The sequence below is a fragment of the Leptonychotes weddellii genome, chromosome 15 (genome assembly GCF_054177405.1).
Source record: "Leptonychotes weddellii isolate Sample4059 chromosome 15, ASM5417740v2, whole genome shotgun sequence".
Lineage (NCBI taxonomy): Eukaryota > Metazoa > Chordata > Mammalia > Carnivora > Phocidae > Leptonychotes > Leptonychotes weddellii.
Window position 1 is genome coordinate 38,604,010 of NC_138383.1, and position 24,348 is coordinate 38,628,357.

Sequence of the window (24,348 nt, forward strand, 5' to 3'; positions counted from 1 at the left end):
CTCCATACTAAATTGCTGTTTGGATCACTCCATTTGGGGTGAAAAATAAAGTTCATTTTGTTCTCATAGTTGAAGATTTTGAACCCCTGGGTAAAGCCTTCTGAAGAAATGCCAGATGAGATTTAAATGGACTGATTGGAAGGTATTTTGATTTTATACGTGATGAGAATGTATGTGTTTTCTCCAGGAGCTAACCTGAGGGTTTTTCCCTTGTTTCATTTGCCTTATTTTCTTGTGGAGCTACTTGCAAATGGATTTACATCATTCTTAACCTTCTTCCTTTTTCTCCTGTGGTTTTTCACTACTTAGGTTAAAGAAATCACCCGCGATATTAAGCAGCTAGATCATGCCAAACGCCACCTGACCACCTCAATCACAACGCTGAACCACCTGCACATGTTAGCAGGTGGCGTGGATTCCCTCGAGTAAGCAGCGTCAGCTTTCTCTTTGGGGTCCACAGGAAGTGAATGTGCCATGTAAAGAGAATGGCATCATAGGTATTTTACTCCTCAGCCAGGGAGGGCTCACTGTCCTGCCCCACTTTCTGCAAATTGGTCTCAGGTGTTTAGTTACATTTGGCTTTGTGCCCTCTGGTGTTCAAAATGTAACAAACACCTGAAAGTTTGAAGTGAGTTGCAAGTGAGTGTGGAAGGGACCCAGATAGCATGTGGAGGATGATTCATGATTCCAAGAATACGGCTCATTTAAATGTGGTAGGTGTCTACCATTAAGGCCAGCAAGGTCATTCAGGACCATAATCTCTCCCTATAGCCCCTGCCTTGGCAAGTCTTCCTACTTGTGTTGGGCTGAGTTGCAGTGCTGTTGGATGTTCTGTATAGAAATAGGGCTTTAAAAAAGAAAGAGAGGGGCGCCTGGGTGGCTCAGATGGTTAAGCGTCTGCCTTCGGCTCAGGTCATGATCCCAGGGTCCTGGGATCGAGCCCCGCATCAGGCTCCCAGCTGGGCGGGGAGTCTGCTTCTCCCTCTCCCTCTGCCTCTCTCCTTGCTTGTGCTCTCTCTGTCTTTCTCTCTCTGATGAATAAATAAAAATCTTTAAAAAAAAAAAAAAGAGAAAGCAAGCAAGAAAAGAAAGAAAAAAAGAAAGTCTTGATTTATCATTCATCCCACTTTTTTTTTCAACCCACTTTTTCAAAGACTGTAGCATCCTGTTTGGTTTATAGAGGAGCTGTAGGGAATGATGCATGAGGACATCAGAAGTAGTATTAAAAGGAAGAGCTGGTTATTTACCACAAGAAGCAATCCAAACGCCTCTTTTACTAGCAAGATTCTGACACGGCTGAGAATTCCCCCTGTCCCAGCTTCAGTAGAGTCTCATATGTAGACAGAGAAAGAACATCTTCATAGAAATTTAGATGCAGCATCTGAAGCTGGGAGGAGGACAGGGTCAGACCCTTCCTGGTCTCTCCGGGCATTGTATGAGCTCCAGCAAACCCTGGTCTATCCTCCTGCGAGTAGTGATCAGAGATATGAGCCAGCCAGTGGGAGACTAGAAGAGCAGTTTCCTTGTTCCTTGCTCCAGATGCTCCAGATGTCCCTTGCCACCAGACTATCAGACCAGGCTGCAGTAGCACCCGAACACATTGGTTCGAACTTGGTACTGTCTTCTTAAATGTCTTTTTTTTTTTTTTTAATGCCTCTTAAGGGAAGTCGTATATTACACATTTAATTTAAAAGTCCAACCCTAATAAAAAATTTAGATCTAATAATTTGACCTTCCTTGTGTGTGTAACTGTTGCTTTTATTAGCATCCTTTTATTTAAGCTTCATTAACCTTAGTAATAGGGAAAGGAGACATATCTGGGAGAGTTGCTTAATATTGGCTTAAAACCTCCAGATTTGAGTTAACATATAAATGCCTATGAATGCCCTTTGTTGTATCGTGGGAAGATGTGTTTGGTTTGCCCATATGCTGTAATCCTCAGACAGTAACATTCCTATCCCTATTTTCTGTCAAAAGTCTGCTAATCCCACAGTACCCAACCCAAATCCATAGTCTTCCCACATTCCCTACCCCCACGCAATGAGAATCCATCACCCACACATTCTTTTGTACCTCCCATAGCACATAATGTGTGTTTCTGTTTAGAACTCAGTTTATCCCACTTGGTATCAGATGTGTGCTTGGCTCTGTGTCTCTTACTGAGCGATGTTACTTTGACGATTTTGGCTAGGTCTTTTTTTTTTTTTTTAACCTCTAGTGTGCAAGCCCATATATACTCAGTGCTCAGTAAATGGTTACCACATTGAGTTGAAGTCTGTTTTGTAGCCCAGAGTAGGTTTTTCCACATCTGTATCTTTTTTTTTTTTTTAAAGATTTTATTTATTTATTTGAGAGAGAGAGAGAATGAGAGACAGAGAGCATGAGAGGGGGGAGGGTCAGAGGGAGAAGCAGACTCCCCGCTGAGCAGGGAGCCTGATATGGGACTCGATCCCGGGACTCCAGGATCATGACCTGAGCCGAAGGCAGTCGCTTAACCAACTGAGCCACCCAGGCGCCCTATCCACATCTGTATCTTGTGTCCTTTGTGTTTTTCTAGATTCTCAGCTTCTTATTTCCTTGCAGAGCCATGACCAGGCGAAGACAGTATGGAGAAGTTGCTAACCTTCTTCAGGGTGTGATGAATGTTCTGGAGCACTTCCACAAGTATATGGGAATTCCGCAGATCCGGCAGCTTTCTGAAAGGTAAAAGGTCATTGGAGAAGACAGTCTTCTGCTTTGGGAAAAGATGGCGCTAGGATGCGCTTCAGCACTTAGCTCAGTATGTTCATTGCAGAATCTTCTTGTAAGAAGGACCCTCAGATGTCATCTGATGTAACTCTGTGGGGTATAGATGTCTATTCCACCCCTTTCCAGCTCCCTACCATGTCTTCTAAAGCAATCTCTGTCAGATAGTTGCTGGCCTGGCATCACTGGAGGGGCAGCTGGTGAGTTAAGGGTTGTCCACATTTGTGAGGGAAACTGTTCCTGTTGTCTGTTTCCTTATAACAGGCCACCACCACACTTAGTAAGGCTTATAACAAGGTGTTTCACTCATGTAATTTAACCTGCCTCGGCAGGAACAGCTCACCTCTGCTCCATGCAGCATCGGCTGGGGTGGGTCAGGGAGGGGCCTCAGGGATCCATGGCTCACTCTCATGGCTGGCACGTTGGTGCTTGTTGTCCACTGGGAGCTCAGCTGAGTTGTCTTCCATGGGCTGCTTGGTCTTCCTCACGGTGAGGTGGCTGGGTCCCAAGAATGAGCCTCCCAAGAGAACTAGGCCTTGGAAATCACATAGTGTCACTCCTGTCATCACAAGCCAGCCAGGATTAGAGAGGAAGGAACGTAGTCTCTCCCACCCCTTCAGTGGGAGGAATGTCAAAGTCCCATTGACGAAAAGAGCATGTGGGTGTGGCTGTTTTTGGAAAGTCTCATTTGCCACTAGAACTTAAGAGGAGACAAAACGATGACTTAGCTTCTTCTTCCTACCTCTGTTGACTTTCAATCCCAGATTCAGAGTCATAGAAAGAAAGCCTGATGCTTAGAAGGAAGATGAAGATTCTAAAGGAGAATAAGAGGGGAGTGAATTCAGTGTCTTTTGAAATAGCAGCAGAGAGAATACTGAGGCGGCAGAGATGATCAAAATTGATGAATCTTGACCTTTCTTGAACAAAGAAGAGACAAAGGGGCTGGCCCTTAACAGCATTTCTGTCTTTTTAATCAGGCCTGATTACTACAGGCCTCTTTTTCCTTAAGTTTCTGTATTTTTAATCATGTAAGTAATTATGTAAGTAATAGAGGTATACATTTTCTTTATTTTTAAAAAAGTCAAATATACAGATGGAACCGAAGTCCCCTTTAGCTCTCCCTGAGATCCTAGTGCTACAGGCGGTGACGGTAGTGACTGTTACCAATTTAATGTGGATTCCTCTCGATCTTTATCTGTGATTTACAGAAATCTGTAGTTTCAGTTTGTGGTGTTGGTTTGTTTGGTTTTAAATAAATGGTTTCACACCATATGCTTCATTCTGAAACTTACTTTTTGGTTTTAACCTCGTGATGTATTTTAGAGATTTTTCCACATTGATATGTACAGACCTACCTCATTCTTTTTATTATTTTTTTAATTTTTTAAATTTTATTTTTTTAAGATTTTATTTATTTATTTTTGCGAGAGAGAGGGAGTGCACACCGTGTGAGAGAGAGAGCACAAATGGGGGGGGAGGGGGAGAGGGAAAGGTAGACTCCCCACTGAGGAGGGAGCCCGATGCAGGACTCGATCCAGGACCCTGGGATCATGACCTGAGCCAAAGGCAGATGCTTAACCGACTGAGCCACCCAGGCGCCGTACCTCGTTTTTTTTAATTGATGCCTGGAATTCCGTAGTATAACATACCACAGATTATTTAACCATTTTCATATCACTAGATTGTTTGCTTCTAATTTTTAAAAGCTATCCCTTTTCGCACATCTATAAATACTTACCTAAGATAGATTCTGGGTCATGGGTAAAGTGCAATTAAAATTTTAATAATCACTGCCCATTTGCCCTCGCAAGAGGCTTTAACTGTTTTATAGTACCCTCTGCACAGTATGTGAGTACCCACTTCCCCGTACCTTCAGCAATGCTTTATATTGTCAGTTTTCCTTTTTTATTTAACTGGTGGTTGAAAAATAGCATCGTGTTCCTTTCATTTCCATTTCCCTGGTGACTACTGAGACTAGTTTTCTTTTGATTATTGGCCGTTTGCATTTCTACTGAAATGCCTGTTTATAATCGCCTTTTTGTCTATTGAGTTATTTATTCCTTTCTTATTGCTTCTATATATTCTGGACGTTAATACATTGTCAGAGCTGGTAGATCTCGCCTGTAAAACCATCTGGGTGTGTTACCTCTCTTAAAGGCAGATCTTTGACTCTCACTACGATTTCTTCCATGGTAATTAATTGGTCTCAGGTTTCTTCTTTTTTTTTTCTTTTGTTTAAATTGTGTTAATATATACATAAAATTTATCATGTTAATAATTTTCAAGTGTGCAACTCAATGGCATTAAGTATATTCACAATATTATACGACCATCACCACTTCTATTTCTAAAACTTTTTCATTACCCTAAACAGAAACTCTTACCCATTAAAGAATAACTCCCATTACCTCCTTTCCCACCTCTGGGAACCTGTGTTCTATTTTATGTTTCTGTGATTTGGCTAGTGTAGGTACCTCATATAAATGGAATCATACAATATTTGTTCTTCTATGTCTGGCTTATTTTACTTAGTACAATATTTCAAGGTTCATCCATGTTGTAGAATGTATCAGAATTTCATTCCTTTTTAATGCTGAATATTTCATTGTGTATATACACACACACACACGCACACACATACACATACTACATTTTGTTCATCCATTATGGACACACAGATTGCTTCTACCATTGGCTGTTGTATGGTAGACTAAGCAAATCTATTGTCTGGCATTTCTTGTTGCCTGTTAAAAATCTGGTCAACATGGGATGCCTGGGTGGCTCATCGGTTAAGCGTCTGCCTTCAGCTTGGGTCATGATCCCGGGATCCTGGGATTGAGTCCCGCATCAGGCTCCTTGCTCAGTGGGGAGCCTGCTTCTCCCTTTGCTGCTCCCCCTGTTTGTGCTCTCTCTCTCTCTGACAAATAAACAAATAAAATCTTTTAAAAAAAAAAAAAATCTGGGGACGCCTGGGTGGCTCAGTCGGTTAAGCATCTTCCTTCAGCTCAGGTCATGATCCCAGGGTCCTGGGATCGAGTCCCGCATCGGGCTCCCTGCTCAGCGGGAAGCCTGCTTCTCCCTCTCCCACTCCGCCTGCTTGTGTTCCCTCTCTCGCTCCCTCTCTCTCTCTCTCTCTGTCAAATAAAAAAAAAAAAAATCTGGTCAATCTGATTCTTACTCCTTTATAAGATAATCTATTTTCATTTGATTTTTATTTTGCCCTGGAAGCATTTGAGATTGGGGAAGGGGGCTGGTCAGGAATTTTGCTAGGATATAGATCTCTTGTCCTTTATGTTGCTCTGTACTTACCATATCTTCAGTCTGAAGACTCATGAATTTCTTAAGTTCTGAGAAATCATTTTCTTCTGTTTCTGTAATTTCTATGCTTTGTTCTCTGTGCTCTCTCTTTGTGGAATTCCTATTACGTGAATATTGGAACTTCTAGATCTGCCATCTATCTTTCTTTCCTTCCTTTCTTTCTTTCTTTCAGGAGGAAGAGGGGGTGAGGCAGAGGGAGAGGGTGAGAGAGAATCTTAAGCAGGCTCCATGCCCAGCACAGAGCCCAACATGGGGCTTGATCTCACAACCCTGAGATCATGACTTGAGCCAAAATCAAGACTTGGACGCTTAACTGACTAAGCCACCCAGGTGCCCCTGCTGCCATATTTCTTAATTTTTCCTTCATACCTTGCATCTCCCCCCCCGCCCCCCCCTTCCTGCTTTTTAGGCTGAATTCCTCAACTCAGTCTTACTGTTCTAATATATTCTTCAGTTGTGCCCATTCTGCTGTTTGGCCCAACTGTTGAGTTTGTATTTCAGCAATCCAACTTTAATCTTCAGGATCTCTAGTTGATTCTTTTTTCACAGGCACGATATCCTCTTAAATCTCTCAGGGAATATAGATTATATGCATTTTATTATTTATTTATTTGTTTTTAAAGATTTTATTTACTTTTAGAGGGGAGAGAGAGCAGGGAGAGGAGCAGAGAGGAGGAGGGAGAAGAATAAGCAGACTGCACTGAGCGTGGGGCCGGCTCGGGGCTCAATCCCACGACTCTGAGATCATGACCTGAGCTGAAATCAAGTGTCGGCCACTCAACCAACTGAGCCACCCAGGCCCACAAATTATATATATTTTAAAGCTCTGATTTTGCCTGTTCTGTTTCTTTGTCCTCTGGTAGGAGGTCTTCGGTTTGTTGAACATGGTGACTCTTTCTTGGCATTAGCATTCCTCCAGTGTTTGGTGATTTCTAGCTGAAAGCTCATTTTTGACTTTGAGATTCTCTGTCATCCTGATCAGGGATGCTCTTTTATTGCCGTCTGCTGGTGAGGGAGAGGGGTGTACGTGCTGCTCAGCTAAGGGCCACAGATAGCTCTTCTTAGGTGAGGTGGGGCTGGAGTTGGAGGGGCTGCCAGGTGGATGTGCCAGTGGCTAATCTTCTGGGTTTGGGGGCTCCCTGATCTGCCTGGATGTTGTCAGCCCTCTGGCCACTGCGGGGGTTCTCAGACCCATACCCATTTCTTGACCTGAGCGTTCAAGGCAGGGATGCAGACCTGGACACCAGTTTTATGATTACTCATCTTGCAAGAGCCCAAATACCCTGCTGGCATTTACTTCAGGGCCCCTCCTGCTCTTGGTATCCACTACCGTCATGTCTTTCATTTTTTGAAAAGCAGTTTTCAGCAGTGGTTTCCTTCTTCAATCCTGTGCTACCAGGCAGTCCTGAGTTTCTAGCATGCCACTTCTTTTCTTGCCTGGTTCTGGATTTTTATTAAAACCTTTTTATTATTTCTAAGGATCTGGGGCAGGAAGGGGAGATTGCAACATGTGCTCAGTGTGCCATCTTATAGTGGAAATGCCAGAGAACTATTAGAGAATGTAAGAACAGAGCTTGGCAGAATACTAGGGAAATCACCACCCTTTCCCCCATCCTTCCTAACTCCTTCACACTTAGAACTGGCCGATCGCCATATCACACTGGGGGCATGATGTAGCCAAGGGGGCAGACAAACAGAGCCTTATGAGCTGCCAGAAAGAAGGAAGCTTGGTTGGAGAAGGCAGACTTATTCTCAGGGGACGGAGGAGGAGAAGGGAAGGCACTATCACCTCCCCTTACCCTTGTGACAGTCCAGAGTTGATCTTTTTTCCCATTCACTTATTCTTTCCTTCATTTACCTAATAGATATATACTATGGACTTTCTGTGTCCTAGGGCCCGTACTGGGGTACTGAAGGTACAAAGTAAGAAATACATACTTTCTGCCCTCAAGAAGTTCACCATTGTTGTGTGGAGAAGAGAGACACTAGTAGAAAACTTTAGTATAGCATAGATCCAACAAAACTGGTAGATGCTGTACAAGCAATAGCAGGATCTCAGAAGAGGAACTAAAAGACTCAGCCTTCAGGGGCTGAGGGCAGGGGTCACATCTGATCTTAAAAGAATAGGTAGGATCTTTCCAGCAAGACAAGAAAAGAGGAGGAAAAATAGGAGAGAGAGAACATCATGGTACTTTGGGAGACACCGGAATGTGAAAGTCTGCATATATAGGGTCACATTTTATATACCTTACGAAAGAGTCTGTTCTTTATTTTGTGGACAGTGAAAGATCTTAAGCAGAGAGGGGCGTGATCTCATTTGTGCTTTGTAAAAGTCTTATGGACTGTAGATATAGAGAACTGGAGATTGAGACTATGTTCTAGACCAGAAAAGATAAGAACCTTACCAAGACAATGACCATGAGGTCAAGGAGATCTGTGGAGGAGTTGGTTTTCAATCCGTTGTGTTGGATGGGCATTGTTGGATGGCAAGAATATGGCAGAACTGAATTCTATTTCTAAAAAGGCAATGTAGGGACAAATAAGAGGATGTACTCTTTTAGGACTCTTTCAAAGAGGCGGTTTTATAAATTTGAAGGAACTTTGTGATCACTGTTGTAAGACATTTCTCCTTAAAATGAGAAAATCTAACATTCTAGCAATATATTTCGGTGCTCTGAACATTCATTATCATGTAGGATTGCTGCAAATAGGAGGACTTACTTTCCTTTTCGTTCGTTTAACAACTTCTATTTGCAAAAATTTTGTGTAGGTTAATACAGAGTAAATATGTGTTATTAAGTAACACTAAAAACAACACAAGAGAAGAAATCTGGTTTTCAGTGCCTGACTACAATAGTTTTTCAAGAGGTACTAAAAGTTTGAGGAAAGTCCAGATTTCTTATTTTTAGCATCTTTTCTGGTGAATTCTCCTCCCTTATGTTTGCATAGTGATGGTAGAACCATCTGGAAATGATAGAAATAGCTGTTTGTTGGGGGCAGGGGAGCAGGCAGCAGAGTTCCATTCTATGAATTGCTTTAGTTTCTCCAATTTAATAGCTTGCTGTCTATAAATCGTAGAAGTCACATGAAAGGTTGTGCTCTGAAATTTTTGCCTGTACATTTGAAATATGAAGTTCATGGACTTTGATTTGAATATAGCTATTTCTTCCAACTACCCTTCTGGAAAATGCTTAAATGTTAATGTAGCATTGAGGGAAAGACTTTTTTCTTTAATATCATCTTTACATTTCAGAGCCTCCTGGCTTAAGAATATCCATGAAAGCAAATGTCTCTGGTAATCAGTAAATATTTCCTGAGAAAGAGTGGAAGATTCTTGCATTCTCTTGAAACCCGTAAAACTCTTGAACTAAAAAATATTTTTCAGGGCTATAGCTAACCTCTTAGGTGTGAGAGATACTTGGCAGGTTGGTGGGGGCGGGGGGTGTCGCATGGTGTAGCAATGAAAGAAATTAGAGAATGAAAAGGCCCGACTAGCTGTGTGACTTTGACAAGTTCTTTCTGAAAGAACTTCAGTTTCTTTTTTTTTTTAGATTTTTTTATTTATTTATTTTGAGAGAGAGAGAATGAGAGATAGAGAGCACAAGAGGGAAGAGGGTCAGAGAGAGAAGCAGACTCTCTGCTCAGCAGTGAGCCCGATGTGGGACTCGATCCCGGGACTCCAGGATCATGACCCGAGCCGAAGGCAGTTGCTCAACCAACTGAGCCACCCAGGCGCCCAGAACTTCAGTTTCAAAAGCATAAGGATTGTACTTCATTGTCCCACTGTATCACGCTTAAGATTCCAGATTCGGATTCTTTATAGAGCCTATCTGTTTGAAAATAGAGCGTCTGACTTATCTAACTAATAAGCCATTCTGTCCAGTACAAACTATATGTATTTGGGAGGTCAGTTTATTGTGAGGAGCTGAGGGCGTTTCCCTTGAGGCATTCACAAGGTAATTGAAGCATCAGGATTACTTTATCTACAAATGTCTAAATAATTTTCATATTTTGCTATATCCTTCTGCTGCCACCCATTGTGCAAACTGATAACACATTTAGGAAAGGTCACCTTTGTTTTTTGGTTTTTTAAATTTATTTATTTGTCAGAAAGAGAGAGAGAGCACAAGCAGCGGGAGCTGCAGGCAGAGAGAGAAACAGGCTCCCCCCTGAGCAGGGAGCCCGATGTGGGACTCGATCCCAAGACTCCAGTATCATGACCTGAGCTGAAGGCAGACGCTTAACCGACTGAGCCACCCAGGCGTCCCAGGAAAGGTCACCTTAGAACAACCTTTCGTCAAATGGCATGGAGGATGCTAGAAGTCATTGGTTGACTTCCTTTCTGAGCAGCAGACTCCTTTGTTTCCTAAGTGTGATCGACACAGAGTTGTCACCATCTAAATGGACTGAACTTATTTGGATACCAGGAGGAATTTTTATTTATTCTCTATTAGTTGTAGATAAATTTCTTAGTCATTCTTATGGAAATTATGGTAGATCAACTCTGTTCTGCTAACAGAGTCTCAGTTGGTCCCATCTCTTTACAATAGGAACTTACTTTTCCTTGTTGGAAGAGGAGGGAGTTTGGCTGAAGATGTTCTTTTAGTGTTGACTTCTTTCTAGGATCCTGTTTAGGCAACTGATGGTAAAGACTACTATTCACATCTCACCCTGAAAATGCATGGAGTCATGGTTGGGGTTTATAGTTGTTGTCATTAATATCAGTATGGGAAATGGTTGCTCTTTCATCTGAGGCACTGATGGACACTTGGAAAACTATGCTTGGAAACGTTTATATTCCGAAGCCCACTCTTTTGCTCCAACAGTAGTTATCCCTCCAGCTTACAGTCACCCGTGAAGGTGTCTGCTGTTGCCAGCTAGCTGTAAAGGTGGGTGCTGGGGAATAAGCAGTCCCAGAGAGGAGAGTGAGGGGCATCCAGCCCAGACCTGCATGGGCATGTACCCTCTTACTTCACAAATCTTCTTAGTTGTGGCCTAGGTAAGGGAAATAACTTATTACACGTGGCTCACTGGTGGCACAGCTAAGTCTAGTCTGTCTCAAGACGTGACTTTGAAAATGGATTGAAGAAGATGGCAAGGGGATCTGCAAATCACACTCTGGTACTTCCCCTGTCTTCTGTACTCTGGAAATGCCAAGCCTTACCATAGGCTCTGGTTGTCTTTTCAGGCACCCTGGTAAGAATATAGAGTTAGGGAATGAGGGGGGAGGGTGTAAGAGGCAGAGGTGGGACCTTCATACCACTGAGACGGAATGTCCCTGATGGGGGCATAGAACTTCCCCTCCAGGAATTGTCCCTGTGGCTTAGGGAGGAAGTGGTGCTCTCTTTGTGCTGCCAAGAGGCAAGTAGAAACAGAGGGGCTGGAGGCTCTGGAAGCTCTGTCTTGTGACCTGGCACCAGGGGAGGCTGTCTGCCTGGCCCGTTACGTGGAGTCACAAGACCTCCGAGGTACAGTTTTACAAAAGCATGTTCTCCTCTCCTGTCAGAGCTCACACTCAGGGCACACTTCGCATTGTCCATTCCGCAACTCTAGGTGGATGGCCCTGGTTGTGATCTGGTGGCTACTCCAGTAATAGCCTTATCTCTGTCACTGAGTGACTAAAGAGGCTGCAAACCCACCTGTAAGAGTGGTTTTAAAAGTTTTGAAGATAGTGGAAAAACCCTGGAAAGTATTATAACTCTGCCACAGAAGAAAACAGATTGTTCGGGGTCCTGCCTATCCCCTCATTAAAAAAAAAAAAAATTTTCTCAGTAGGTTGCCAGCCACTGCTGAATAGCCAAAGAAATTGTGCTTTTGAGCTGCTTGCTATTTCTAGAAACTTTAAAGTTAATTCCAAAGTAACAGGGTGGAGACCAAAAAAGGAAGAACACTATTTTATGGTGCTTTTAGCAAAGGTAAAATATTTACCTCAGGCTCAGGGCAGTCAGCTCTGTGGGAATGGCTGGTACGAGTCGTCCGGCTCGTGGCAGCTGGGGGAGGACCTGATCATTGCAGGTGGTGCTGACACACACAATTCCTTTCTCACGCCCCAGCTCCTCTCGTTTCAGCTGACAAATATTTCTTGAGCTCCTGGTAGACGTGCAAACTGCCAGGTTAAGTACTGACCTCCCCTTTCGAGCTCATTTTTGTTGTTAGCCAGCCTTCTGAGTGAACTTCAGTCTTCATTCAGTGGCCTTCACTCCCAAGTAACAGCTCATGTTATCTTTCAGGTCTTTTTCTTTTTACTTTAGAAAACATTGTTTTTGTTCATTTTTTTTTTTAAGATTTTATTTATTTATTTGTCAGAGAGAGAGCACAAGGAGGGGGAGTGGCAGGCAGAGGGAAAGGGAGAAGCAGGCTCCCCGCCGAGCAAGGAACCTGATACGGGACTTGATCCCAGGACTCTGGGATCATGACCCGAGCCAAAGGCAGATGCTTAACTGACTGAGCCACCCAGGCGTCCCTCCTTTTGTTCATTTGTTGTTGTTTTAAGATTTTATTTATTTATTTATTTATTTATTTATTTATTTATTTATTTATTTATTTGAGAAAGAGAGAAAGCAGGAGGGAGAAGGAGAGAGAATCTGAAGCAGACTTCCTGCTGGGTGCAGAGCCCAACTCAGGGCTCGATCCCACCACCTGAGCCAAAACGGAGTCTGAGGCTTAACCGACTGAGCCACCCAGGTGCCCCTCCTCTTGTTCATTTGTTAAAACTTATGATCCTGATGTTGACTTCCAGGTTGAAAAAGCAACATCTCTGAGGCAGTATGGAGCCCTCCTGATTCTGGACTCCAAGGAGCAGGGGCGCAGCTATAGCAGTAATCCAACATGGATTTCTGTTGGATTGGGCATTTTTATATAGCATTTTCCCACAGCATAACTACCCCCTGATGACACCTTGTAAAGATGAACATATACTCCCTTACACCAGGTGAGAGTTGGCCTAGAAAAACTGGGATATAGAAAATCCATCATGAGAATAAATCAGATGCCTGGGTCCTGGTCATAAATCTGCTACTAACTAGTATGTGACCTCTCTTATCTAGCCACCACTCGCCACTCCCCGGACGATCTCTAAAGACTTCAGCAGTTCTGAGCCTGATCAGTCTTTGCATAATTACTTATGGATATATGAAAATTATACCAGGCAATGACATGTTCTCTTTTCCCTACAGAGTGAAAGCTGCCCAGACTGAGTTAGGACAGCAAATCCTCGCTGATTTTGAAGAAGCATTTCCTTCCCAGGGCACCAAGGTATTGTTTTCCCTCCAGTCTTAGATGTTATCACCATTCTTGCCTAATTCACACTCTCTACCGTTACCATTCCAAAAGTGTCTGCTGGCAGCTGTAAGTCTGTTTGCTAGAGGTTCGGGGTAGTGAGACCATCCTTGATTTTAAATATCCCAAAGCAATGTTGGTTCTTCATCTGTGTTCTTCCAGCATCAAAGAGTGAGGATTTATTTTGGTTTAATTTAATATGTGTCAAACCTAATATCTCATCTGCCCAGCAAATTCCTTTTTTCTCATGGCTGTGTTAAAAAAAATTTTTTTTTCAAGCCTCAATGTTTTTTAGAATCGTTACATAACTTATTGGTTTCAGTTTGGTGAAAAGACAGCTGGGAGGAGCATCCACAGGCTTATATAACTCTCAGAGTGACACAGTTAGGAGACTCACTTTTAATGATCAGAATCCTGTTCTTTGGGATTAATCCCTTTAGCTCTTGCTGGTGGCGTGGCTGTTTGTGTTGTGTCTGCGAAGGCCATGGTATTTCGCTTGTGAGCTATGGTTACACTTCTCCCATAACAAGCTTTGCCTCTCTTGGCTGTCACTGCGCTTGGGTAACTGCTTTTAGCTCTATCTTTCAAACTGTAGCAGATGTAATCTTAATGCTTTGCATGTGTTGGGGAGAGAAGAACCTTCAGAAGCTTTTTTTCTCTATTATTTGAGCTATTTCAAGAGAAGGAATTATTCAACACAAAAATAAACCAAAGCACACACAGGCAAACAGTGTTCCTCACTGCACTTGGTGGGTGGAGATGGGGATATATGTTCATTTACTGAGCCAAGGAACATTTCCTGGACCTGCTCTTTAATTCAATAACTGGAAATATCTTAATCATTTTTCTTTGTGCTCCATAAAAGAAACTTAGGAAGTAGGTGGGGGTAGCTGCCCCAGCTTTGTAGATTACTTCCTATAGGAAACCTGCTCTTGATTTGTTTTTTTTGTTTTTGTTGTTGTTAAAGATTTTATTTATTTATTTGACAGAGACACAGCAAGAGAGGGAACACAAGCAGGGGGAGTGGGAGAGAGAGAAGCAGGCCTCCCGCTGAGCAGGAAGCCCAATGCGGGGCCCGATCCCAGGACCCGAGCCAAAGGCAGACGCCCAATGACTGAGCCACCCAGGCGCCCCCCTGCTCTTGATTTTAATGTCTGAATATATTATGGCTGCCTTCTAGTAATCAGATATTTTATTTGTAAGACATGTTCCTTTCAGGACTTTATGTTCCTTATTCATTTGATATAACTGTGGGGAATGGATATTGGAAAGCCATTCTGTAAAAAGGGATTGCAAGATATTCACAAATTATAAACACCAGACTGTTCTGAGCCCAGGGTCTGCTTTACTATACTCTGGTATCTAGCCCAGTTTCAAGAAGTTTCAGAAAGATATGAATGAAGCCCAGCTTTATTGTTTAGAAGAAACTAATCGTGACCTACTTTATGTCTTTTTCTCAGATCCCACCAAGCAGATGAAGTTAAAATTGTTTTCTTTAACAACTTACTTCCTTTTTCTGTAGCTGGGTAACTTAATCTTTTTTTTTTTAAGTTTTCTATTCTCCTTTTCAGTGACTATGGACTTTTTTTTTTTTTTTTTTTGACTATGGACTTTTCTTAAAGGCCTTGTGTGCTATTCCTATTTCACAAATAGAAATCAAGACATTAAAATTGTACAAGGTAACCTACTAAGTCCTTTTTAAATAAAAATATCTGAATCCATGAGCCCATCAGTTTCAGCTTCTGTGACTTCTCTATCAGATCAAACACTTTCATCCAGAAGCAAGAGGTGAGCAGTCAGAGTGCTCAGCAGATGACATAACAGCATTCAGCACAGAGTGAGTCAGCATCTTAACAATTTAGCTCTCAGGCAGCTTAGTAACACTTCTAAAACTCTTGAACTTCAGTCGAGACAGATATAGTATTGGACAGAGAATCATAAAGATTTGGAAGAACATTAATCGTCACCTAATTGAAGTTCATTTTTTTTTCTCATTTATTTTTCAGATGAGTTTCAATAACTGCGCCAAAGCTACACAGCTATTTAGCCAAGCCAAGAGTAGCTTCCAGGTGTTCTTTTTGCTCTAGTCCACTCAGCCAACCATGTTCATTCAGTGAGTTACCATAAAGAAAAGTTCGGCAAGACTGGATTACCCTCAGTAATAACAAAGGCCTTCCCATCGTGATGTATCAATATGGCCCCTCAATAGCCTTCTACTGCCTTTCAGATCAAGGGACTGATATCATCATATTTGACCTCTGTCTACCTGCGTGGGTAGTTGACTGTCAGCAAAACAGGTCTGGCAGTTTGGAACCTCGTTTTAGATTTTAAATGCCACTGCAGTGTTTGGCACAAATACGGCACTTTAAGAACAGGAATCTGAGGTTAGAATCAGGGGAAAGTGGCACGTGTGGAGTGAGACTGGTGTCCTTCTGAATTGTATGGCTCTTCACCAAGGTGATTTCAGTTTTTGTATTCAGAAAGCAAAATTTCCTATTGCTCACCCTGTTTCCAAAATGTCTCCTTGCTGATTCACAGAGTAGCTTTTATATTGGCTACTGCAGACTAGCTTAGTAATTCTTGCATTGAGTAACAAGTAACTAAAATATCCATCCACAGCGAAAGAATAAGTGTCAGGGGAGTGCAGGTAATAATAACTTCAAGAGAGGAACAAGAAGTTAACAGCTGTCAGAGGCCGTGAGATTTAAAGATTGTTTCTGGCTCTTGAACTGGTGTGTGTTGTTTGTTTTACCAGAGGCCAGGAGGACCCAGCAATGTCCTACGAGATGCGTGTCTGGTTGCTAATATTTTGGATCCCAGAATCAAACAGGAAATCATCAAAAAGTTTATTAAACAGCATCTGTCAGAATATCTAGTACTTTTTCAAGAAAACCAAGATGTAAGTATTGACCAAATGAAATCAATGTTACATTTGAATTTTACTGAAAATTAAATGCCCTCAAGTCTGCTGATTCATATTTTAGTAGTATTACTGCCTTAAAATGTTGATGTTTGAACTGTGACTTTAGGGGCTGACTGTACAGTTCAGTGGTTCTTAACCATTTTGAGGTCACTGACCCTTTGGAGAAAATAATGGGAGCTACAGATCCTCTCCCCAGGAAAATGTACCTATGCATAAAACTTTGCATATACAGTTTCAGGAAATTTACAGATCCCTGAAGTCTAATCGTAGACCCAAGTTAAGATCCTCTGGATCAAGTGAAAAAGTAGCCTATATTCTTTAAAACTGTGAGAAATAGGGGTGCCTGGGTGGCTCAAGAGCGAGACTCTTGATTTTGGCTCAGGTCATGATCTCGGGGTTGTGAGATCCGTCGGGCTCCGCTCTGGGTGTGGAGCCTGCTTGGGATTCTCTCTCTCCCTCTGAGAGAAAGAAAGAGAGAAAGGGAAGGAAGGAAGGAGAAATAAAGCAAAATTGTGAGAAAGTAAGAAAAAGAAAAATGAAATAAAATTGTGAGAAAGAGATTGGTTGTGTTTTTCTTGGTTCTGTTTTTGTTTATTTCCTTAAACTGTGAACACTACTTCTGAGCACTGGGTGGATTTTGTTCCCTACCTTCCTAAGGTTGCCTGGCTGGACAAAATCGACAGACGCTATGCCTGGATAAAACGCCAGCTTGTGGACTATGAGGAGAAATATGGTCGTATGTTTCCACGTGAGTGGTACATGACCGAGAGGATTGCAGTAGAATTTTGCCATGTCACAAGGTAGATTCCAGCTCTATTGGTTTTATTGTTAATTGAAATCGGTTGGTTGAAATCAATCCCCTGGTCTCTAGGGGTTCCATCTTGTCTTGTGGATTGGGTACCACTTCCACTTTTTTTTATTGTTGTTTGAGAGTCATCATTTTAATGAGAACTTCTTCACCCGTGCTGGGCTCTCTCCCTTTAGAAGACCCTTTTCCTGTTGAAAGTCAGATTAACCCAAAACCAACCCCTAAACTCCAGCTGCAGCTGTATTCCAACTTCTCCAACTTCAGAGTTCCAAACCTAGAAGAGAGGACATGTACGTGGAGGAAGAGTAAAAACTTCTAGGAAAAAAGTGAAAAAGGGTACACAAGAGTCCTGGGCTAGTAGCCTGTAGTCAAAGCACTTTTTTTTTTCTGAAGAGTAATATATATAAAACACAGCAGCTTCATCTGCTCCTGTCTTTGCTCTAAGACTTTCCTGTAGCTTGACCCTTGCCTTGAACAGCCTGCCTTCTGGACTTAACCTAGTCAAGGCTCATCCACCAGATATCCCTGTTATTCAACACCCCACATGTTCTCCTGCTATTATATATATCAGTATACAGTGTATATATCTATCATCGTTTTGCTTCTCTGACTTGCTACATGCATTGTTCCATAGGGACAGTTCCATACACTGAAGGGGTAGTTCTACTTCAGTGACAGTCAGGAAATATCTGCTGAACAAATTTCCTGCCCCTAATGCAGTGTATTTGTAGTCTTTGGATAGTTAATAATATCGGCATCTGAATGTTCTAAGCATCCTAAAGACCTCTTGTCATTCATCCTGTCTCTGCAGTTTCATGAATGTAGCCCAAGGCCAGACAGTCCATTTATATTGAAGAGATAAAACCCAAGGTTAGATCGGTGTGTCCATGACAAAGCTAAAGCTAGAGTCAAATTTTTTTTATTTTTTACTTGCAGCTGTACCACAACAGTGGTAGTAACTGGGTTTTATTAGTTATCTGTGGCCTTCTTTTTTTTTTTTTAAGATTTTTTAAAAATTTATCAATGAGACAGAGAGAGCATAAGCAGGAGGAGGGGCAGAGGGAGAGAGAGATAAGCAGACTCCCCACTGAGTGGGGAGCCCATCATGGGGCTTGATCCCTGGACCCTGAGATCAAAGTCAGATGCTTAACTGGCTGAGCCACCCAGACACCCCAGTTATCTATGCCCTTCTCACAGTGCACAATTACATTAACTCCAGGCTAATTCTTCAAAAAAGTCCCATGTCTAAGCATAACTCAGCCACCTTAGAATAATTCATGGTATGCATCTTTCTTAAAATCAGAGAATATAATGAAGTTGTATGCTTTAAACACACGGGGGGGCAGATTTCTTAAGGGATATTGGCTATTGGCTTCACTTTTTTCTTGAATAGACTTTATATTTTAGAGTAATTTTAGGATCACAGCAAAATTGAGAGGGAGATACAGAGGTTTCCCCTACACTCGTGCTCCCACACATGCATGGCCCCCCTACCATCAGCATCCCCCGCCAAAATGTACATTTGTCACAATTGATGAACATGCATCAACAGATGATTATCACCCAGAGTCCACAGTTTACATTAGAGTTCACTCCTGGTCTTGTACATTCTGTGTGGCTGTTGTTCTCAGAAGCACATTTGCTACCATAGGTTTAGATGACCTTTAAATGTTGATTCAAGGACAATTGTGCTTGTCACTTCGAAGTCCTGATTAGCAAAGAAAGCAAATTCCTTGAGAAATTGATAACTAATTCTCTTTAGCCTACAGTTCAGTGACTTGCAAACTAATCTGTGAATACTGCAGTCTGCAGAAGACAGGGAGTCTGCTGAAGCCACAAATCTGCCCTCGTTGTGTCGGCTAATGGCTGTGTTGTGGCTGTTGCTGCCAAGCTTTCATTGCTGGAATTTTGGCTAAAATCCTACAGATACATAATTTCCAAAGAATCGCAGAGGCTCTTTGTTTGGTTTTGCCATTTCTTTGTATGGGAAGATAACCATGGCTCAGTACTTCCTAAGAGCTCTCAGGTCACTGGTCCCTCACAGCTCCCATTCTGAAGCACAACACTGGCGTGGTACATAAGCTTCGCAGGCACTACCCACCTGAGCACGTACATGTCACTTTTCACATGGGGGTTCTCGTCTCTCACATGTATTTCCGGGGTTCCTGCTCTCTGGTTGAAGAGATGGTGATTGAGCTCTTTGGAAGAGGGGGCTTTGTAATTTAGTAGTTAATGACTTACGATGGTACATAAAATATATGCATTTTTATAAAATACTGAGTGCTTTCGATATATATTATTAACAAATTACGGAAAGGTTGAAAGATCTAAAAATAGTAGTGACCATGTAAACAAATTGATCTCTCCTTAATCCTTGATTTTTTTTTTTTTTTGACTAGTGGATAATTTCACCTTCAAACTCTTAATTAGAGTATGTATTTCTATTCTCGAAACAGTAAACTTGGTAACAGATCTCAGGATTTGAAATGACCACATAATTTTTTTTTTTTATATATATAAGCTAAAACCGTTTACTTTATCCTATCTTGAACAGTTTTTTTTTTGACAACATTCTTACCTCTTTATTTTGAAGGACAGAACTTGCCAAGATTATGCGTACCAGAGCTAAGGAAATTGAAGTGAAATTGCTTCTTTTTGCTATTCAAAGAACGACTAACTTTGAAGGGTTTCTTGCCAAACGCTTCTCCGGGTGCACCCTGACAGATGGAACTCTGGTAGGACCTTCCTGAGGGAGGCTGGAACACGAAATCAGGGGGCCGGGGGGTTGGGCTTCAGTTCAGTCTTTCCTAGTTTGGTGGTTCCATCCAGTGGCTCGAGTGCTCAGTCCCTCATTCCAGGGATTTCACTAAATTACGTGAATGGTGATGGAGAGTACTCTATGGATTTAGTGTTTTCTCTTATGCAGTATTTCAAGTTTTTAGAACATCCTGTCATTTATCTGAGTAGTGGCCCCATTTTACAGACTGGTGATTTTGTGAGAGAGTACGTGGAGAAGCAAAGAATTATTTTTTCATTTTATTCTGGTATTTTGTTTGAATTTTTCTTTTTCTTTTTTTTTTTGAAGATTTTATTATTTGACAGAGACACAGTGAGAGAGGGAACACAAGCAGGGGGAGTGGGAGAGGGAGAGGCTCCCGCGGAGCAGGGAGCCCGATGCAGGGCTCTGGGACCATGACCTGAGCTGAAGGCAGGCACTTAACGACTGAGCCACCCAGGCGCCCTTGAATTTTTCTTATACAAATGCATTTACATAGTTTTTTAAAAATACTTTTTGTATTTACGTGCTTTAATAAAGTTATTTTTCATTTTTTTTAAAATGAGGGAAATGAGCCAAAACTGACTATTTAAAGAATTCTAATGTGGAATCCACACAGAATAATAGCTAACATTTTTTGAACATCCTCTGTGTGTCCCACACTGTGCTAGGTGCGTTTACCTGCGCTCGGTCACTTTGCTTCATCAGCTATAGGAGGGAGGTGTTATATTCATTTCAAACTTAACAGTGGTCGCACAGCTAATATGTAAATGCAGAAAAACAGCTACTCTGGATGAGGCAGGGAAGTAAGAGCAGAGATTGGGCCTGGAGTCCTGTTCACTTGTTCACCCTTCACCTCTACTACCTTCTCTAGCCCCCATGCTCTTAGTCCTAAAATCCTGGGACTTCAGTGGAATCCCCTCTTTGCCTCCTTGTAAGACCTGCCTCAGAGTAGGTGCATCAGGAGCTGGTCCCTCAAGACACTGGGCTGAAGAGTGGTGGCAGCAACACTCAGTTTTAAGGCAAGACCATAAGGCCGTATCTACTTAGGGCCAGTCATGACTGTATTGAAATAAAATACAAGGAACCACAGAGCATTATTTCCATACTGAAAAAATAAAAATACATACGTATACTCCTCTGCTTGTTACCTCATGTTCAAAACTGGTTTGTGTTTAGTAACAAGGAAAGAAATAGGCCACGAAACAAATGAAAATGCCCTTAAATAAGATGCAAGTCACAAAAGGAAATAATAGGTAATGGCAATGCGATTGAAAGAAGAATGTGTCTCTCTCCTGAGAAGTATTTGGTTGACTTCAGCAGTGCCTGACAGCCTCATGTTGGCCCTCCTCTCTGCCCTACCCGAGCTGTGTTTCTGGCCTGGTTTCAAACAGACACTCATGCAGGTCTGGGTTCAGCCCTACAGAGATCTGCCTGGGGACAGGAGGTTTAAGCATTGAGCATAGACCCCACCTGGGAGTGTGCCCCTGTGCGCCCATGGCTTCCAGCTGGGCAGGGTCAGAGGAGCCTAAGGATGGGTTCTGTAAGCCAGTATTCCAGTTAACCGTATGGCAAATAGATCCCAATCAAGGCTGCTTGGATAACATTAGTGCCAAACACCTGTTTTGAACCCTTCGTCTCCTCCCTTGGCTGGGCCCTACTTCCCAGTGATTTTGCTTTTACATTTAGGGAGCTATAGGATTACAGGGGAACAAATGGCCCTGTTGTATCTGATGACCAGGATAGCCTGTAAACTTGGATGTGTCCCAGGACACATCACATCTTGTTTGTGCTAGGAAATGCCTCACAGGCCCAAAGAGGTAGAGTAATGTAGGCCAGGAAGGCTCCCTCTGGACAAGGTGAGCCTATTGAACAGGATAACCATGTACAGACCATGAAAAACTGGCAGGAGCTGTTTGAAGACCACGCTTTTTTTTTTTTATTGAAAATAGGTACCGGAATGTCAGAGTGGCAGCTGGTCCACAGTCAGCACCTTCTGTCTGAGGGAGGAGAGGGCTTGGAGATGCTTGTTTCTCAGGACCGTGCGCTCTCTGCACTTGCGCTCACTCTGCAGGGCCAGGCTCCTGGACTGAGCCTCCCATCTCCTGGCACATGCTGCGCTCTGTGGGGTCAGTCATGGTCAGCTGGGAACACTTGAGCCTTTTGGGTTTTTTTGTTTTGTTTTGTTTTTTTCTGTCTTCTGTTTTGGAAATTTTCTGGCATAATTGATTTATAAATTTCTCCAATTGTTCAGTTGTTGCTTCTCCCTATCAAGTTTGCAGAGAGTTTCAGATTACAACTCCTTGGCCAGAAAATCCTGCTAAGCCATAAACTCTTCATACTCCCCTACCAATGGTCAGTTATCTTTTCCACAGATTTTTCCAAATCATTCAACTTCTTTAGATCATACTCTTCCCCTGGACCACTCTTTGTCCTAGTTATTATGACCCAGGAACCATTCTGCATTCCAAGTCCTGGCAGTGGCTGATCCATAACCTTTAAGGATTTTCCCTCCAAGGTTAGTTTCTAGAAAGGCAGCGGAACTCCTGTGGTCTCCTCAACAAGGCAGGCCAGGTCTTAGAGAATCAGTTCACTGCAGCCCTGCCTTGGGAATATGTAAATGCTGTGCTCCTTACTGTAGGTGCTGTTCACTCTGAGCCTGGCCTGCCATCACCTTGCTGTGGGCCAAGTGGGGCCACACCTTCACCTGCAGCCTGTAGGCCTCATGAGCAGGGCCGCTGGTGGATTAGTCATGGCCATGACCATGCTCCCAGCAGTGCTGGGAAGAGGTGGCCTGGGCTGGGCTGGGGGTCCAAGTGGCCTGACACCACAGTCTAGCTGCTTGGCACCCCACCTGAAGACTTGCTGCTCCTTGTCTTCTTACCTCCTCCCTGTGCTGCCTTGCTTTTTGGAAAATCGTTTGTGGTTGCCATTTTATTTCAGGGCATCAGAATAAACTACAGAATGAACCAAGGTATATCTTGTTACCCTGTAGCACATGCCAAATTTCATAGAAGGTTGTGAATTCCTTGCAAAGTTAGAACAGATAAGTCAGCCAAGGAGTCATGTTGACCAAAGACCCTCCCAGGCCCACCCACCCCTTCTTACTGCACTGTTCAGATCCTTTTAAGCCCCTTGCTGACTGATTTAACAATTAGGGTGAGCTGGAGAGATGATGAACTCACCTGGAAGGCTGTGCTACAGTCCAACTCCTCCTAACTGATCAATGTGATGCGTCGTCTTTGGCTCTTTTTTGACAGATGCGACTTTGACATCTGATAGAGATGGAAACTGAAAGAACATTAAGGACAGGCCTTGTCTTGTTTTATAGTACTAGCCCTAACACATTTACAGTGCTGCCATTGCTTTTTGCTAATTGCCTAAACTCCTGGCCCTTAAGAGGGATTCAGAATACTCTGTAAATTAAAATGCCTTAAAATTAAAAGCAAATGTCTGGATGTGATTTAACTACACCTACATGCATTCTTAGTAACTCAATGATTAGATTCAAGGTAAACATTATATTCAACCTCTACGAAAACAGAGTAGGTTGGGTTAAGTGTTTGTAACAGGCTCACTGAATTTGGAAGTTTTTGGGTTTTTTTTAAATAAAATTGAGTTTTATTAAAAAAGCATTGTGGTCTGAGAATATGCAGGGAATAATCTCAGTCTTTTGGTATCGGTTGAGACCTGGTTTGTAACCCAGTATGTGGTCTATTCTGGAGAAAGTTCCATGTGCATTAGAGAAGAATGAGTATTCTGTTGTTTTAGGGTGGAACGTTCTGTATATATCTATGAGGTCCATCTGGTCCAGTGTGTCCTTCAAAGCTCTTGTTTCTTTGTTGATTTTCTGCTTAGATGATCTGTCTGTTGCTGAGAGTAGAGTGTTGAGGTCTCCTACTATTAACGTATTATTATCAATATGTCTCTTTATTTTGGTTAACAGTTGGCTTATATAGTTGGCTGCTCCCATGTTGGGGGCATAGATATTTACAATTGTTAGATCCTCTTGTTGGATAGATCCTTTAAGAATGATGGGGCACCTGGGTGGCTTAGTCATTAAGCGTCTGCCTTCAGCTCAGGTCATGATCCTGGCTGGGGTCCTGGGATCAAGCCCCGCATCGGGCTCCCTGCTCGGCGGGAAGCCTGCTTCTCCCTCTCCCACTCCGCCCTGCTTGTGTTCCCTCTCTCACTGTGTTTCTTTCTGTCAAATAAATAAATAAAATCTTTAAAAAAAAAAAAAAAAGAATGATATAGTGTCCTTCGGTATCTCTAACTACAGTCTTTAGCTTAAAATCTAATTTGTCTGATATGAGAATTGCTACCCCAGCTTTCTTTTGAGGTCCATTGGCATGAAAAATGGTTCTCCATCCCTTCACTTTCAATCTGGATGTATCTTTAGGTTCAAAATGAGTCTCCTGTAGGGCGCCTGGGTGGCTCAGTTGGTTGGGCGACTGCCTTCGGCTCAGGTCATGATCCTGGAGTCCCAGGATCGAGTCC

General features: G+C 42.6%; 1 protein-coding gene across 1 annotated transcript in view; it reads left to right on the forward strand.

Moving 5' to 3' along the window:
- VPS53 (VPS53 subunit of GARP complex) overlaps positions 1-24,348 on the forward strand; it is a 128,179-nt gene that overhangs the window by 39,617 nt on the left and 64,214 nt on the right. Inside the window, exons 6-11 of the mRNA XM_081805989.1 lie at positions 310-425; positions 2,584-2,703; positions 13,239-13,317; positions 16,097-16,240; positions 16,922-17,064; positions 19,666-19,819. Coding sequence (XP_081662115.1) covers positions 310-425; positions 2,584-2,703; positions 13,239-13,317; positions 16,097-16,240; positions 16,922-17,064; positions 19,666-19,819 — 756 coding nt within the window. The remainder of the gene's footprint in view (positions 1-309; positions 426-2,583; positions 2,704-13,238; positions 13,318-16,096; positions 16,241-16,921; positions 17,065-19,665; positions 19,820-24,348) is intronic.